Source organism: Cheilinus undulatus, linkage group 3 (genome assembly GCF_018320785.1).
Source record: "Cheilinus undulatus linkage group 3, ASM1832078v1, whole genome shotgun sequence".
NCBI classification, from domain to species: Eukaryota; Metazoa; Chordata; class Actinopteri; order Labriformes; family Labridae; genus Cheilinus; species Cheilinus undulatus.
The window spans coordinates 27383500-27401130 of record NC_054867.1 but is presented as its reverse complement, the minus strand read 5'-3'; the positions used below and the strand labels follow the sequence as shown (position 1 = coordinate 27401130).

The 17631-nt window shown below is 39.6% G+C and overlaps 1 protein-coding gene across 5 annotated transcripts in view; it reads right to left on the bottom strand.

Annotated features, from left to right (window-relative positions):
- The window catches only part of LOC121506856 (inositol 1,4,5-trisphosphate receptor type 1), a 126832-nt gene that overhangs the window by 52503 nt on the left and 56698 nt on the right, over nt 1-17631 (bottom strand). The window contains exons 35-41 of one of the 5 annotated variants that reach the window (XM_041782817.1): nt 17451-17477; nt 16922-17042; nt 16166-16350; nt 15945-16093; nt 14633-14744; nt 13506-13541; nt 907-954 (exon numbers count right to left, since the gene is read on the bottom strand). In XM_041782817.1, coding sequence (XP_041638751.1) covers nt 907-954; nt 13506-13541; nt 14633-14744; nt 15945-16093; nt 16166-16350; nt 16922-17042; nt 17451-17477 — 678 coding nt within the window. The remainder of the gene's footprint in view (nt 1-906; nt 955-13505; nt 13542-14632; nt 14745-15944; nt 16094-16165; nt 16351-16921; nt 17043-17450; nt 17478-17631) is intronic. The other 4 variants (XM_041782820.1, XM_041782818.1, XM_041782821.1 and 1 more) reach the window with 4 other exon arrangements.

Genomic DNA, 17631 nt, shown 5'->3' with positions numbered 1-17631 from the left:
AGATGCCAATCATTACTCTGACATGTAATATTTCTTATGTATAACACACTAACTACTGGATGTGGACTCTGAGTAACCATTAAAGTGTAAAGTTTTCAGCCAAATCAGGACCCCCAAAGCTCCCAATTTGGCCCCCAGAAGATGATTAAATTCCAAAAATGGGAGGAGGAAATGAGAAATTAATGTTTTCCAGGGCTTAGTTATTGCATCAACCCCAAAATGATCAACATTACCATAGTTTTTCATGTCAAACCCAGTGACGACTGCCTCAGAAATATGTAGCTAAAATATTCCAAACATCCCCTCTTAACTGGCTGAAGTATAGGCAATAGGGAATGATCTTACTGCTAATGCCTAAAAATGACTTCTTCAAGGTATATTTGAAAGTCTGGACCCTAAAGGGTCTGCTGTACACATATAGTTGATGATCCCTATACACTGATCTTGTCTTGTACATGTACATGCATATGTGGTGCTTTCTGAGGCAGAAACTTGTCATATAATAGTTAAAACAATCCTTTACTTGCTTAAAATTAAAAATGACCATATAAAAGTAGTCTATAATGAAGCCGACAGTTTTATTTGCTTTTGTAGGTCACACAGAGGCACAAATATTAATTTCAGAAAACATCAGAGCTTTGATTCAAATATTTTCAGCTTTCCTGATGGCATGAATGCAAAAGAGGTATGAGGAACTCTGAAATAAGACATTTAAACACTTTTCCTTTCTTCTATCCTTCATTCAGTTTATCAGAGTTTCTTGTAATGAGAGGTAAGGTGATGCCTAAAGCATGGAAGCAGGAAAGTACTCAGTAAAGACCAACTTTTTGGTAAAAACTTGTTGTATCATTGCGAATCTGCTCAGTATCATATCTGAGTTGTGCTGTCATGCAGCTGAGTACCTACCCTCTTCTGGTCCTCCAACAGCTTCTCAGGCTGGTTCTGATCCAGCTGCTGGGTGCAGTGAGGAGTGTGAGCAAGTGATCAGACAGATAAATGCACAGGGTTAGTATTCATGCAGCACAGAATCAGATCATTGTCAGGTTAATTGAAAAACACAATATAAACCCACTCAGCTGTTATTTAAGTGGCCATGCAAAGATCTGCCTGCTGTGAGCGGCCATGCATTCATTCACTGCTCTGTTAGAAACCAGGGAAGCATGGTGGCTAAGACGGGAGATGTGCTGACTGCTAATAAAATGAGACATGCCCAGTGTGGTTGGACACATTTTCTGTTTCTATAAAGGCAAAGCAAAATAGTGTTTGTATGGACAAAAGAAACTTCCTTTTCAGCTGATATTTTCTATTTAAAAGTTGATAATATAAAGGAGTAGGTAAAAAAAGGGCACATCAGTTAAATTGCTGTTTAAGCTAAAGCTAATTTTTTGGAAGCAATTTTTCCATTTAGCTTAACATAGCATAATAAATGGAAATAGGGGATGCTGAGGATGCTAGAATGGCTTTTTTTTCAATGGTTAAAAATATGCTGGGGTGCTGGTAGCCTAGTGGTTATGTCTGTGACTGCACACTCAAGATGCAGGGACCCGTGCCCTGTGGATCCTTTCCAGCCTGTGATTCCCAACTCTCTCTACAATTCTATCCACTGTCCTATTAGCATATAGACATTACAGACTGAAAAGACCTGGCAACCCTCTTCAATTCTAATAAAAACAGAGATATAAAAAGGACAATTTTGGTTTTATATGGGTACTTATTGTAAGTGCACTTCGTAGAGTCTCTGCTGGTCACTGTGATGGAAAGAATATTTCTAAAAATGTCAAATTATTCCTTTTAACACATAAGTGAAAACTGAGTAAATACTGTTTTCACACCAGACAAGTCATTCAAACTGAAGGATGAGTAAACACAGGCTGAGAGATTCTCACCTTGAGTCAAATCTTGCGCTAGATCAAACACACAATAATCAAATGTTTACTGGTGGGATCACTCTCTTTTATCTAACTTCCTTAACAGTTCACACAAAACACGAATTCGGCTGAGACACCTTGCTAAGAGTGTGCTCACTCAGGGTGAAAGGAAACCGTTTAAAAAGAAAAAAAAAAAAAGAAGGCAATGCTCCACATAAAGTGTTATGTAAAAAGACAGACTCAGAGGGGCGGGCTAGTGGAGAGGGAGAGGTGAGGGGGCGATGGGGTTAGAGTTACATAATCACTCCAAAAGGAACCAGGCCACTGATCCAGTGACACGGAGCTGCGTACAGTGGACCATCTGTCACCAAAAACACAGAGAGCAAGAGGCAGAGCGAGTGACCGATAGAGAGAGAGCGAGAACAGAAAGGATAACAAACACATAAAGTTTGACAGGTGAACTATTCGCTCTGTGTGAGTTGAGGTCAGGGTCATAATGTACTGTACAACATGTATTAGAGGTGCGGGGCCTCTTCTGGCACAGTCTCTTCATGTTTCTGAACACAACATGCTTCTCCCAACAGATAATCCCTCGTTGTGTGTTCAGCTGATGGATGTAGAGAGTGCCATGTCACATGCTCCTAATATTATCAACAGGTGTTCATCTGAGATCTGGAGGTTTATGTAATTCAAATCTTTTCCGTAAAAATGATCCATTCATCTTTCCTGGCCTGAATAGAAGCATTTGGTTACTTCCTCCATTGTAATTTGGGTGGTTAATCCAGTTCTAAGACGATGTGTGTCACCAAATGTATAGTAGATTTTTTTACGTACATGGCAGTAATCTACTTATCAGAGAGTCCACTCTGTCATACAACTGAATTTTTTCTCATTGCATGATTGTCATGGGCAGAAGGGGAACACTGTAAAGACAATGTTGTTGGCAGACCATGGTAACACATGTATTTGTTTGAATAAGGGTTGACCAATAATGGCCTGGCCAATTATCAGGGCTGAAAATAACCATTTAGATGATTTTCTGTATCAACATTTAATTTCAACAACTGCAGATAAAATAAATCAAGTACACTAATTTGGCTGTGCTGTGAGGTAAAAAAGTTACTCAGATGACCATTCAGCAGTCACTGAGATTCTCTAAAAACCACTCAACAGTCACTGAGATTCTCTAACAACCACTCAACAGCCACTGAGATTCTCTAACGACCACTCAACAGTCACTGAGATTCTCTAACAACCACTCAACAGCCACTGAGATTCTCTAACTACCACTCAACTGTCCCTGAGATTCTCAAATGACCATTCAACAGTCACTGAGATTCTCTACAACCACTCAACACTGAGATTCTCTAACTACCACTCAACAGTCACTGAGATTCTCAAATGACCACTCAACAGTCACTGAGATTCTCTAACGACCACTCAACACTGAGATTCTCTAACGGCCACTAAACAGCCACTGAGATTCTTTAACTACCACTTAACAGTCACTGAGATTCTCTAACTACCACTCAACAGTCACCGACCACTCAACAGTCACTGAGATTATCTGACGACCACTCACTGGCCAATGAGTTTCTCTGACGACCACTCAACAGTCACAGGGACTTTCTAACAACCACTTACCAGTCAAGTCACTCAGATTCTCTAATGACCACTCAACAGTCATTGACCACTCAACAGGCACTGAGATTCTCTAATGACCACTCAACAGTCACTGAGATTCTCCTAACAACCACTCAACAGTCACCAACCACTCAACAGTCACTGAGATTCTCTAACTACCACTCAACACTCACTGAGATTCTCTAACGACCACTCAACAGTCACTGAGATTCTCTAACTACCACTCAACAGTCACTGAGATTCCCTAACGACCACTCAAAAATCACCAACCACTCAATGGTCACTGAGATTCACTATTGACCACTCAACTGTCACTGAGATTCACTAATGACCACTCAACGGTCACAGAGATTCTCTAACTACCACACAAAAGTCACAGAGTTACTCTGATGACCACTCAACAGTCACTGAGTTTCTCTTATGGCCATTCTACATCATCACAATAAAGGAGTCTGTATCAGCTGTGGAAACATAGCAAGATCAGTTTTTTCTCACAGTTTCAATAGTCATAAACATCACAAAGCTTTAGCATTATGATAGCACCACTCTATGCAGATAACCACCTCCTACCCCCATCTGGAGTTCTCTGCTGTGACTTGAAGTCATCTGCAAACAACCTATCCATAACAGCAATATGTGCCACTGACCCGTGTCAGTTCCAAGTATCCAGCCCATGAGCTACTAATAATCAGTATCGATATCAGTCCTGAAAGATCACATAAGTCGACCCCTAGTTTTCACTTTCTTAAAAGATGGCTTCTTATTCCATGCTTTCATTTTATATAGCAACGTATTGTATTACAATACATTGCTATATATAACTGAAACACTATTACTACTAATCCTAAATCTTTCATCTAGGAGTTTTAATCTGTTTGTGAGCCAAATGTGTATTTGTATTGTCTGTTTTATTGCTTTACTGTGCCAAAACTGTCCCAACAGATAATCCCTCGTTGTGTGTTCAGCTGATGGATGTAGAGAGTGCCATGTCACATGCTCCTAATATTATCAACAGGTGTTCATCTGAGATCTGGAGGTTTATGTAATTCAAATCTTTTCCGTAAAAATGATCCATTCATCTTTCCTGGCCTGAATAGAAGCATTTGGTTACTTCCTCCATTGTAATTTGGGTGGTCACAGTTTCAATAGTCATAAACATCACAAAGCTTTAGCATTATGATAGCACCACTCTATGCAGATAACCACCTCCTACCCCCATCTGGAGTTCTCTGCTGTGACTTGAAGTCATCTGCAAACAACCTATCCATAACAGCAATATGTGCCACTGACCCGTGTCAGTTCCAAGTATCCAGCCCATGAGCTACTAATAATCAGTATCGATATCAGTCCTGAAAGATCACATAAGTCGACCCCTAGTTTTCACTTTCTTAAAAGATGGCTTCTTATTCCATGCTTTCATTTTATATAGCAACGTATTGTATTACAATACATTGCTATATATAACTGAAACACTATTATTACTAATCCTAAATCTTTCATCTCTAGGAGTTTTAATCTGTTTGTGAGCCAAATGTGTATTTGTACTGTCTGTTTTATTGCTTTACTGTGCCAAAAATTCATCCAAGGGTTTTAATTAATTCTTGTGTAGTAGCATGTCTTAGAAATATGTGGTTTTCGAAGCTTTCAGTTTTTGGGATGAAGATGTGTGTCGAGCATGGTGCTGTAATGCAATTCTTGAGCTGGGGATTCTGCCCAGATGTTTCCTGTCAGGGCAGCTTTACATTATAAATAATGAAGCCTTAAATTTGAGCTACATAGGAAAAGTCCAAAGCGTACTGTACTCTGTAAGGCATTGGGATCAGCGATTTCTTTTCACTATAATTCCATCCAGATGTAAAGTACTTAAAGAATGTGCAGTGTGTCTGTGCTGACAATGGACCTGAAACACTTTTTGTAATGAAACAGATATCCTAACGAACAGGGATCAGTGGTTTGCCTCCTGCCCACCTTCAAGAGAAGGTGTACCAGAAGGTGTGTCTGACCAGCCTGTTGGCCAACTACTCCTGGTTGAGCTTGTGAAGAACACTGAACTCTATTAAAAACAAGCATTTCAAAGTTGTTTTCTTCTCTTCTTAAGGACTGATTTGGCAAAGGTTGACTTTTAAACTTTTTATGAATTTGCATCACAATGTTTTTATTTCAGCAAACTCAATTCTCCTTAATTGGGAGAAAAATCACATTAAAGTACCTTATTTTTGAGGATCATATCCCTTTAACGAGTGAGAACAAAGCTGTATCCTACATATGCAAAACAGAGACTCAGAGTTACCGCACTTCTCAAGAGAATAAAAGAAATTACAGCCTTTTACATCGTAGACTTGAACTCTATGTGGAAAACGAAATCTTGCCTTGAAGTTGTTGGCACTCACCTTTGACTTCTTGCAACTACAGAAAAATTCCCTTCCATTTTCAGAGACATATAGCTCCAGTCAGACGATAATAAACAATGACTGCCAAAGTGTTGTGATATTGGGGATGAGCTGAGTGTACTCAGGCAAGCTGATGGTAGCTGTTTGCCAGCTCCACTTCATCATCATTCGTTTCTGATGTGTGCTTCAGAAATAATTAGGAAATATTCCCCCCTTTAAAGTGACTGGCCTAATTCACCAGATGTCTAGCTTTATGGGTTAGGGGCAAAGAGAAAGTCACTGCTGAAGAAAGCTCAGATTAGATCTCAACTAGAGTTCACCAGAAGGCATGTGGGAGACTCCATGGTCAAGTGGAAGAAAGGTATTTGGTCTGATGACACCAAATTGGTGTATTAAAGCCATCAGAAGAGACACTGTGTTTGGCGGACACCAAACACTGCACATCACCACAAACATACCATCCTCACTGAAAAACAAAGTGGTGGCAGCATCATGCTGTGGGGATGCTTCTCGGCAGCCGGTAAAGGTAGAGTGTAAAATGAATGTGGCAAAATTTAGGAAGATCCTGGAGCACAATCTTATCCAGTCTTCCATAGAACTGTGGCTTGGGTGAAGATTTATTTTCAGCAAGACAATGACCCGAAGCATACAGTAAAATCTACACAGAAATTGATGAAAGACAATAATGTTACAATGTTACAATGTCATTTAGCAGACGCTTTTCTCCAAAGCGACGTACATTTGAGAGCAAGAAAAACACAAGCAATGATCTAGACAAGAAGAAACAACATCAGTAAGTGCCATCAAGTGCCATCCATAAGGTGAATGTTATGGAGTGGCAGAGTCAAAGCTCAGACCTCAATCCAACAGAGAATTTGTGGCAGGACTTAAAAAGGGCTGTTCGCATCCCATCCCATTGTAACCTGATATGGCTTGAGCACGTTTGCAAAAAAGAATGGAGTAAAATTGTAGTATCCAGAAGTGGAAGCCTGATTGAGACCTATCCACACAGACTCAGTGCTGTGATTACAGCCAAAGGTACAACTACTAAATACTGACTTGAAGGGAGTGAATATTTATGCAGTCACCTGTTTTGCCGTACGTATTTCCATTTAATCGTCATTACTTTGTAGAAATCTGTATTTACTTTGACATTAAATAATTATTTTTGTAATTTGTAAAAAAGCCTAATTATATCCACGATAATTGATTAAAAAAAAAAATGGAAGAATACAACATCCAAGGGGCGAAAACTTTTTACAGGCACTGTATGTCAATTTGTTACACAGTCTTTGGCTTGGGGCTGACTATCCCCGAAAATTTGGTAATGTATTACATATATGTATTTATTGAATACATTTAAAACTTTTAAAGTTTAATTTGTTTTTTGGAAAATGACAGTTCTTGAAAAGTTTCATACAAATTTAAGAAATGCAGTTAGAGTTGAATAGCATTTCTCAAAGGTAACCAGTAAAGTAGAAAATGAAGGGTTTTATTTTGCAATTTTGTTTGTGTGAGGATGATGTACAGAGACAGACGGAGCAGTGAAAATGACAGCAGCAGAGTGAAAGATGAAGGGGAAATACAATACGTGCACAAAAATGCAAATTGTGACATTTCAGCTCTTATTGCCAGAAATAAATTTCGCCTTTACTCACATTTTATGAGCTAAACCAAAGTTTATGAGTTTAACTTGAACTCTTTGGTCTTGACTTGTGACATAGTTTGGAGATTTTACTCTCAGTCTTGACACAAAGTATACTGGGCCATAGTTCAGCAGAGAGTCACACAAACACTGCTGTAGCCATCTTGTTTCAGTATCATCACATCAAACCACAAAGTGATATGCTGATCAGAGAAGATGTGTGCAGTTCATCTTCCCCCATTCTGACCAGAGAGACCACAGAGTAACCCCCCCACAGCAGCCACATCCGCCTCATTGCAGTATTTTCTTCCACACTGGAAACTCCCAGGGAGAACCCCCCCACCCTTTGTCAGTGTCACACCTTTCAGGTTGACGATAGAGGTGATAAATGTCCACATAAAAACACAAACAAAGAGGACGCTCTACTTTAAGTGTGGGTGCATTTTAGGGTGTGTAAATAAACATGTCTTTACTAGCTGACTCATGTTGAAACCACTCTGCCGCTTGGTAAACGCAGAAAGAGAGCAGACTAAATCCAAAGACTGTAGTCTATCATTTTCCTCAAAACTGACCTACTTCTACACCAGTGCTGTAAACTGAATTAACACTACTGACCACCACTATTTCTACTCAAAAGCAGGCCAGATTAATTAAGATGAAATGCTTCAGCTGAGGATTTTTAGGGGAAATTCATCAGTGAAAGAAACAAAAAAGTAAACACAAATAGGGTTAGAAATAGAGAAGTGGAAGAGATGATACATGGCTTATTCCAATATGGAGCTCTTACATAACAGGTCTAAGTAGACCACACACATGAGGCCAGGTGAAGAGGGGGAGTCTGTGAGTAAAAAAGACCAACACTGTATCCTGCACTCTTCTGGCTCTTACATAAGTCTGACAGCAAGAGAGCGATGGATTGTTCTGATAATCACCTCCGTGACATTTAGCAATGCTGTGCTGTGTACACACCGAGGAGGTCAGAAATATATCTGCTGCTTTCTAGACTCCAAAATATGCCTCAATTGTAGCATATCATGCATTATAACTTACCCTGATTCTCTAAATCCATACAGCGTCTCAGAGGCTCTGATGTTTGATAATATGACAAGTCAATGGAAGGCAAAATTTTATCAGAAATAATGTCTCTAAAACTGACACAAGTTGAACATACATATCTTTTAATCTTAAGTTCAAGTATGCCTCAACACAAGTCTATAACGCTCCTTCATGTGACCTATATAATCCACAACCCCTGCTTGACAGGTTCACACCCAGCTGCTGTTTAATGATATAATCAGCTATTACTGCTGCACTCGAAGGTCAACAGAGGAGACGAGAGCCAAAGGCACATTTTCATATAACACCTACCGCTTCTGAGTGAAAGCAGGGAGAGAAGAGGAATTGTGTCACTATGATTAAATGAGGCCATGAGGGAAAAAGAGACAGACAGAATCAAACAGGTGTGCGTACATATCATCATCTCTCTTTCTCACACCATCATGCAAACCCTCTCAATATCCCACCCGACTATAGCGTTAATACACACAGGTGGTGCACACGCACGCACACACGCTGGCAGTGTGGGTAAACAGCTCCTCCACACTTTTATTGGCAATTACTGCTGAAGGTCACACATCAGCGGAGGGGCTGAGTTCCAGGAAAAAAAAAAGGGACGGCTTCTTATGTAACCTCGGCCTGGAGCTGGCAGGGGCCCAGGAATCGTGCAGCTCCCAGGCAAGGAAAACTAGGACACAGCCTCAATGACTGCCACAGCCCCAGCACATTCATTAATACACTCACAGAGGCTGCACGCACACGGTCACAGCGCCCCCTATTGGCACCTTGAAGAGATGCACGGGAAACACCCTATAAAGAGCTGAACATTGACGTAGACTATAAAACATGTTGATTAAGAGGAAAAAAAGAGAGGAGATGAAGTCATTTAAGTTTATGACTTAACTGTTTTAACTTTTTTGTAAATTCAGACCTCTTGAACCTCTGAAGGTACTTCTCCATGTGATGAGGAACTAGATCCTTTTAAGAAGTAAATACATTTTCATGTCTTCAACTTATAATTTGTATCTTTATACTAATGCTTTCACTTCCTGTTTCAAGTCTTTTCAAAACCTGTCTGACAACGAAATCATGTTGTACTGCTCTTTTAAATGAACTGAATTAAATGTATTCAAACTCTCAGAGGCAATGCCATTTTAACACAATTTTAATACAAAGTATAGAGTTAATTGCTGGCTTCATAAATCAGAACTATTGGTCACCCTTTACATCTATGGTCAGGTTTAACAAATTCTGAAGCAATAACAAGTGTCAAAAAGTTTCTGTCTATGACCGTTAAGAGTTAAATTAACTGAAAAATACAACATTTCTTTCAATCCCTGAATAGTAGTGATTTTGGAGATATGAGGTTGTGGCCCATTGCCAGCAAGTCAGGACTTTAGACATATAGTAAAAAATATACATTAACTAACATAAACTATAAAACAATGGACATATAAAGATGCAATAAAGTACAGAAGCTACAATACAACAAATACATCTCAAAAATAACAGAGTGAAGATTGTAATGGCCTCTCTGATCAATATTGCATTTAAAATTTAAAATGTAATTTTCAAAAATACATGAATAAAAATTGAGTGTACACCAAGTTCCAAATTGTTATGCAAATTGGATTTAGTGTCACAAACATTCATTTTTTTGTTTTTCAGTGAAAGTCATGGTAACACCTGTGATAATTAGTTTGCCACGTGAGCCCAATTAAAGCAGAACTGCTTCAGAAAGACATTCCACATTATAAAGCAGGTCACAGGTTTCAAGCAATATCGGAAAGAAAAAGGATCTCTCTGCTGCTGAGAAGCGTCAAATATTGCAATGCCTTGTACAAGGTATGAAAACATTAGATATTTCACGAAAACTTAAGCGAGATCATCCTACTGTGAAGAAAGAGAGCTGGAAGGCCCCTTTAGGGTCCCTGAAGGTGTGAAAATGACCTCAGCAAAGTTTCTGATTGACCCCTTTCTTCCATGGTACAAAAAGGAGAACTGTGCCTCCATAGTAAATTTATCCTCATGCGTAACAATGCACCATCTCATGATGCAAAGAATACCTCTGTGTCATTGGCTGCCATGGGCATAAAAGGAGAGAAACTCATGGTGTGGCCCCCATCCTCCCCTGACCTCAAACCTACTGAGAACCTCAGGAGCATCCTCAAGCAAAAGATCTATGAGGGTGGGAGGCAGTTCACATCAAAGCAGCAGCTCTGGGAGGATATTCTGACATCTTGCAAAGAAATTCTAGGAGAAACTCTCCAAAAACTCACAAGTTCAATGGATGCAAGAATAGTGAAGGTGACAACAAAGAAGAGCTCCTATGTTAACATGTAACTTGGACTGTTAAGATGTTTTTGATTTAAATAACTTTTGATTTCAGTAAATATAAACTCCTAATGCTGTAAATTCAACAAATGACCATTTTCAGTTCTTAACAACCTATAAATTGTTTTGAAATTCTGTTGTGCATGTGCACAGTGCATTTTGAGTCTTTTTTATTTTTGAAAAAAAAAAGTTATCATTAAGAGGTTTGTTCAGTAAAATGTGAATTATGCTCACACGGTTGATGACTTGAAAATCATACTGTCATTTGCATTGATTACTTAGGAAAATATGAGAAAAACTTCATTTGCATAATAATTTGGAACATGGTGAAATTATTGAACAGTTATGTCCTAAAATGACCTCTCTGCACCTGGTGAAACACAGCTCCTATATAGAAAGAAAGTAGGGCATGTTAATGCACTGTGTGAGGCCAATGTGCAGACATAATATGCAGAACTGGAGATAATGTCAAAATGCACAGAAAACATGTCCCAGGATGACTTTCCATACATGTAGTGCTTATATTGGCAGAACTAGAGCATGGTAAATACCCAACAAAGACAATGTGCAGACATACAGAGCACTCAGAAAGTCTTCAGACTCCTTTCACCTTTTTCAGTTTTGTTATGTTCCAGCTTGATGTTACAATCTTTTAAATTAATTTCAACACTCAGTATCCCATTAATGACCAAAAGACAATGGCGTTTTAGAACTGTTTGCAAATTCATGAAAAAGAAAAACTGAAATATGACATTGACCAAAGCAGACCCTTTACAAAAGCACCTGAAATTTAGCTCAGGGGCCTCCGATTCCTCAAAATCATAGTTAAGATGTTTCTACACCTTGACTGGAGTCCACCTGTGGTAAATTAAATTAATTGGACATGATTTGGTGAGGCATAGACCTCTGCATAGAAGGCCTCAAAGTTGACAATGCATATCAGAGCAAAACCCGGCCATGAGGTTAAAGGAACTTCCTTCAGAGCTCAGAGACAGGATTGTTGCAAGGCACAGATCTGAGGAAGGCTACAAAAACATTCTGCTGCACTGAAGGGTTCCAAGAGCACAGTGCCCATATTTATCAAATGGAAGGAATTTGGCACAACCAGGACCCTTGCGAGAGCTGGTTGCCTGGAAAACTCATACCATCCTAACAGTAAAGCACTGTGGTGGCAGCATCATGCTGTGGGGGTGTTTTGAGCTACAGGGACTGAGAGAATGTTAAGAGTTGAGAGGAAGCTGAATGCAGAAAAGTACAGAGATATTCTCAATGAAAACCTGCTCCACAGTGCTCAGGACCTCAGAATGGGCAGAAGGTTCACCTTTCAACATGACAGTGACCCTAAGCAAGTGGCCAAGACAACACAGGAATGGCTTAGGGATGACTCTGTGAATGTCCTCGAGTGGCCCTACCAGAGGCCTGACATAAACTCTATCCAATATCTCTGGAGAGACCTGAAAATAGTTGCCCACTGACCGTCCCCACCCAACCTGATTGAGAAGAATGGAAGAAAATCCCCCATTCCAGTTGTGAGTAAATAGTCTGAATACTAATGCACATGTGATGTGTCTTTTTTTTTTCTGAGATATTCTGGGGGCTTTTGCCCCCCGGTTAGGACAACTGAAGAGAGACAGGAAACACTGGGAGAAAGAGTTGGGGGAAGAACCAAAGAGCGCCAGGACCAGGAATCAATCCCACCACCAGTTTGTTGAGGACAACAGTCAGTACTTGAAAAAGTGAAGGGTTCTGAATACTTCTGAATACTCTTATATGCTGTGCTGGAGACAGGGCTCAACTATTCACTTCATATCAACCAAAATGACTTCCTACATATACACTGATTATAGAGGAAGGAAGTAGAGCATGTTAAATGTTCTATGTGAGGACAATGTGTGAATGTAAATTGTCAAACTGGAGATATTGTCAAAATGTACAGAAAACATGTCCCAGGATGACTTTCCATACACTCTTATATGCTGTGCTGGAGACAGGGCTCAACTATTCACTTCATATCAACCAAAATGACTTCCTACATATACACTGATTATAGAGGAAGGAAGTAGAGCATGTTAAATGTTCTGTGTGAGGACAATGTGTGAATGTAAATTGTCAAACTGGAGATATTGTCAAAATGTACAGAAAACATGTCCCAGGATGACTTTCCATACATGTGCTGCTTCAATAGGCAGGAAGTACAGCATGTTAAACGTCCTGTGTGAGGACACACAGACGCTAATGCAGCACTGGCAGGTTGCCAAGCTGGCAAGTGACTCACTGTGGAAGAAAAACGGCTCTGTTGAGTAACCCACCGTCACACCACAGCACCGATCTCCCTACAGTTTCTCTTTCTCACGATTTTCAGTTAAGTCGACGTTATAGTTTACGGCAGAGAGTTCAGCAGGTTTGTGAGTCAGAATCAGCCGAACACGACCTGCTACCACCTGCAAGAGCCTTCACTTACTATGACACAAAGCAGCTGCTAAAGTACAGTTACAGAACAAACTACTACACAAAACAGACAACAGCTCAGGGAAACAAGGGTGAATAGAAGAAAAAGAAAAAAATAACCTTAGGCATATCCATCTCATCATCAAAGGCCCTGAGCTGAAAGAGAACACAGGGTTTCATGAGGTTAGACAACATTAGAGGAAGAAAGGAGCAGAAGCAGAGGTCAACAGCAGGTCATGTTAGTTGTGCAAGTTAACACTGAGCTCAGAAAAACATGTCTTTATAAGAAGATGTTAGTGAAACCTCATACAGGGGTGAGTGTGGCTAAAAGCATTTCTGACACGTGCTCAGTGACTGCAGAGGGGAATGTGACACAGGACGTGCCAATTCCTTTTACAATAAGTTGCCTCCGGCTGTTGTGGCAAGTTTGAAATAGTTGTTGCAGTTTGTCTAATCCTGTTAAATAAAAAACTATATTTCTTGATATTTTCATAGAATCCAAACTGAGTTATACTGATGTTTTCTTTTTCGGTGTGCTTTCTTTGCAACTTGTGCTATTTTTGTCTTTCCTTGCTAGATAAACTGTGAACTAGTGGTTAATAAGGTGAAAAAGAACAACACATTAATACATTGAATTATGATGCATATACAAGGCAAAGCTCTTTAATTTGTAAATCCTAAAAGCATATTTCAGCAACTCTTTGGTCGCATCTATTTTGGCTCCCCCTGAATATGCTCTTTGCTGATCTTGTTTTGTATTGTGTGCCTAATTTTTATGGCATAAAATCTCACCCCTCTTTATTGTAAATGTCCAAATAAACAGCTCAAGATAACCCTTTCGCACGAGGGAAATTTAAAAAAGGCTGTTTCTGCACTTTGATAATAGTTATCTTGTCTGACACCTACACCACTGATGTGAATAATAACTTACTAGAAACAATCACTCTTCTCTCCGTGGGTCTTCTTTGCTATTATGGGTCATACAGAGCCATCAGTGTTAATCTGAGTCTGTTCCATTACCACCTGAAAACTCCTCATAGGAGCGATGAATTTGACTCTATGTTAAATCTTACATACTTTTTCAACAAATGCCTTTAAAAAGCAAATTTAAAGTAAATTTTCTTAAATAATCTTTAACAACTGTAATTATGCCTCATGTCCAGTACTGTACAGAGTAAATGCACAACGATATCATGTTTATAAAGTATATCTTCCTGTATTATCAGTGCTTTTTCAGCTGCTCCTACCTTTTCTCCATATCCTCTGTCTTTTGTCATCATCTCTCTCAAAGTCTGCAAAACTTTGATGCACAATCTCTCCTCATTCTCCTCCAGCAGCTGCTTGGTATGTTTGATCAGCCTGCATAAAAACATCCATTACTTCAGTCTCCTTTCATAATAAATACCCTTACTCATATGTCAATTGTTGATACAGTGCTTATATAAAGTATTCATCTCCTTGGATGTTGTACCCTTCCATTGATTTTATAAATCAATTATGGTCAATATCAATTGGCTATTATGTACAAAAACCCTCTTTTTTTTTTACTCCATTTTTCTTTGCAAGACTTCTCAAGCTCTGTCAGGTTGCACAGGGATCAGGCGTGAACAACCTTTTTCAAGTCCAGCGACAAATTCTCTTTTGGACTGGGGTCTAGGCTTTGACTGGGCCACTCCTTGAACATTCCCCTTGTTGCCTTTAAACCTTTATTATGTAGCTTTCGCTGTATGCTTCCAGTCATTGTCTTGTTGGAAAATAAATCCCCTCCCAAGCTGTAGTTCTCTTACAGACTGAATAGATTGTCCTACTTTGTCACATTCATTTTACCCTCTACCTTTACAAGCCTTCCAGGGCCAGCTGCTGAGAAGCATCCCCACAGCATGATGCTGCCATGTTTCACTGTGTGTTTCACAGTGGGGATGGTGTGTTTGTGGTGATGTGCCATGTCTGGTGGTCACTTAGTATGTGAGCAGATTTACACATGTGCCATATTCTTTCCGTTTCTTAATTGATGGATTTATCAGAGCTTTGGAGGATGTTCAGTGCCTTGGAATTTTTTTTGTATCCACCTCCTGATTTATACTTTTCAATAAACTTTTCTTTGAGTTGCTTGGAGTGTTCTTTTGTCTTCATGATGTAATGGTAGTCAGGAAAACTGGTGAACCAGTGACTGGACCTTCCAGACACTGGTGTCTTTATACTATGATCACTTGAGACACATTCACTGCACTCAGGTGATCCCCATTTCACTAATTGTGAGACTACTAGCACCAATTGGCTGGACCTCTGTTGAATTCGGTCAGTCACTTTATAGGGGTTGAATAATTACGCAATCACCTCTAAAGAATTACATATTTTTGTGAAATTGATGTTATTTTGTAGAAATCTGTTTTAACTTTGACATCAAAGAAAACCTTATGTACATTTTCTGTCAAAAAGCCAAATTATATTGACCATGATTGATTCTAAAATCATTAAAAGGGTAAAACATCCAAGGGGGTGAATACTTTTTATATATACACCGTATATCAAGCTAAAGATAATATTTGTGGCTCTCACTTGCATATAAACCCTCCGCTCTCACACTTCTTGCGTGAGTCTGTGTTTTCAGGGAATAGAAGCTCAGGCCGATGAAGGACATCCACCAGAACCGACAACTCAGCCTGGACCAACGGGCGCAGACGGTCTTCCAGAGCTGACACAATGTCCTAAAATCCAAACAGTGAAGTGTCACTACTACTTGAAAGATGAAGAAGCACAAAAATGTAGGAATACTGCACCTGCAGCCTCTCAATTATGTTCCTGTAGTCCCGTGAAGCGGTCACCACAGAGTCTCTGCGGGTGGCGTTACGGGCAGAAAGTCTCCAGCTCATGGCCGTCTTCTGGACGATGTTGTTGGATTTCACAAAAAGGTTGTTCACCTGGTTGTCCAGGTCTACGGGAATGGCTATTGCTCTTCCTTTAGCTGTCAGGTAAAGCATTGCAAGATAAGACAGAAATTAATCAATCTTGAAGGAAATTCTTCAGCTAGGTTGCTCCAAAATTACAGTGCAAGGTAGGGGTTAATTATTGATTATTATATCAGTCCCCCCAGATCTAAAAACAGCTTGCACCGACAACTAAAGGAAACGAACCTATTACTAAGACTATAGGAATTATGGCAATGGGCGAATTTGCCAAAATGTTGAAGTATCCCTTTAAGCAACAACAAAAAAAACACGGAAGAGTATTAGTAGGCATTTAACTAATGAGTGTTAAAAACAAAGAAACTGTGGCTACAGTAGGGTGCATAGGGCTATGATCAGGTAGGCAACAGAATAAGGTATGTGCAGCACTTATGGCAGCATTGATGGTTCAGACCCAGATTCCAAACTGCCAATTATACTATCCATAATGCCAAGATAAATCATTTAAAAGAAACAAAAGCAACTTTATAATGTAATGCTGCATAATAGACTGATTTTTTTTAAAGCCAGGGTATAAGAGATAGCATTTTCATAACTTGTGGGAAGCGCTGAGAAGGATTTTAGTCTTACCAACATCAGAGAGCACCTTGATGCAGCTCTCAACCGAGCCTTTCTGCACCGGGATCAACCAGTTACAGTGGTAGACCCTGAACACGGCCTGCAGCAGCTGCACAAACACTGGCTGTCTGGTCTGAGGATCAGGAGCAGAAACAGCAACAAAAGAAAGGTTAAATATCAGCATATCAATAAAACTTTTCTTGTTTAGAAATGAAGAAAGATCTTTATTGACAACATAAAGAAACCTACAGTCCACAGCAACAGCAATTCATTTACATTCATTTAACACAAATGCACACTTCTTTCTATACATTGACAAAGCTCAGAGAGTAAATACACCTGAAGGCCCAGTGACTCTTTCTGATCTTCCCAGGAAAAACCAACCCCAGAGCAGACATTTCCTAAACATATAGCCCAATTTCATTGCAGTAAATCACACAAGTATACTTTTTTAACAGGGCAAAGAACTTGCTTCTAAACCCATCAAGAATGAGGAGCACCCAACTCTGATTTTACCGCTGAATTAAAGGACAAAAAATACCTGGAATATTTTCCCCAACAGAGAGGCCTGCAGCAGAGAATACAAGCAGTGAAGACATAAAGCATGCATGCAAAATAACAAAGATGCATTACACACTGACCAACAAATACATTATTTCACAATTAAGATTAACATTAGAATTCCTTACAGCACGCTGAGTGCTTTAAAATGAAGCCTACAA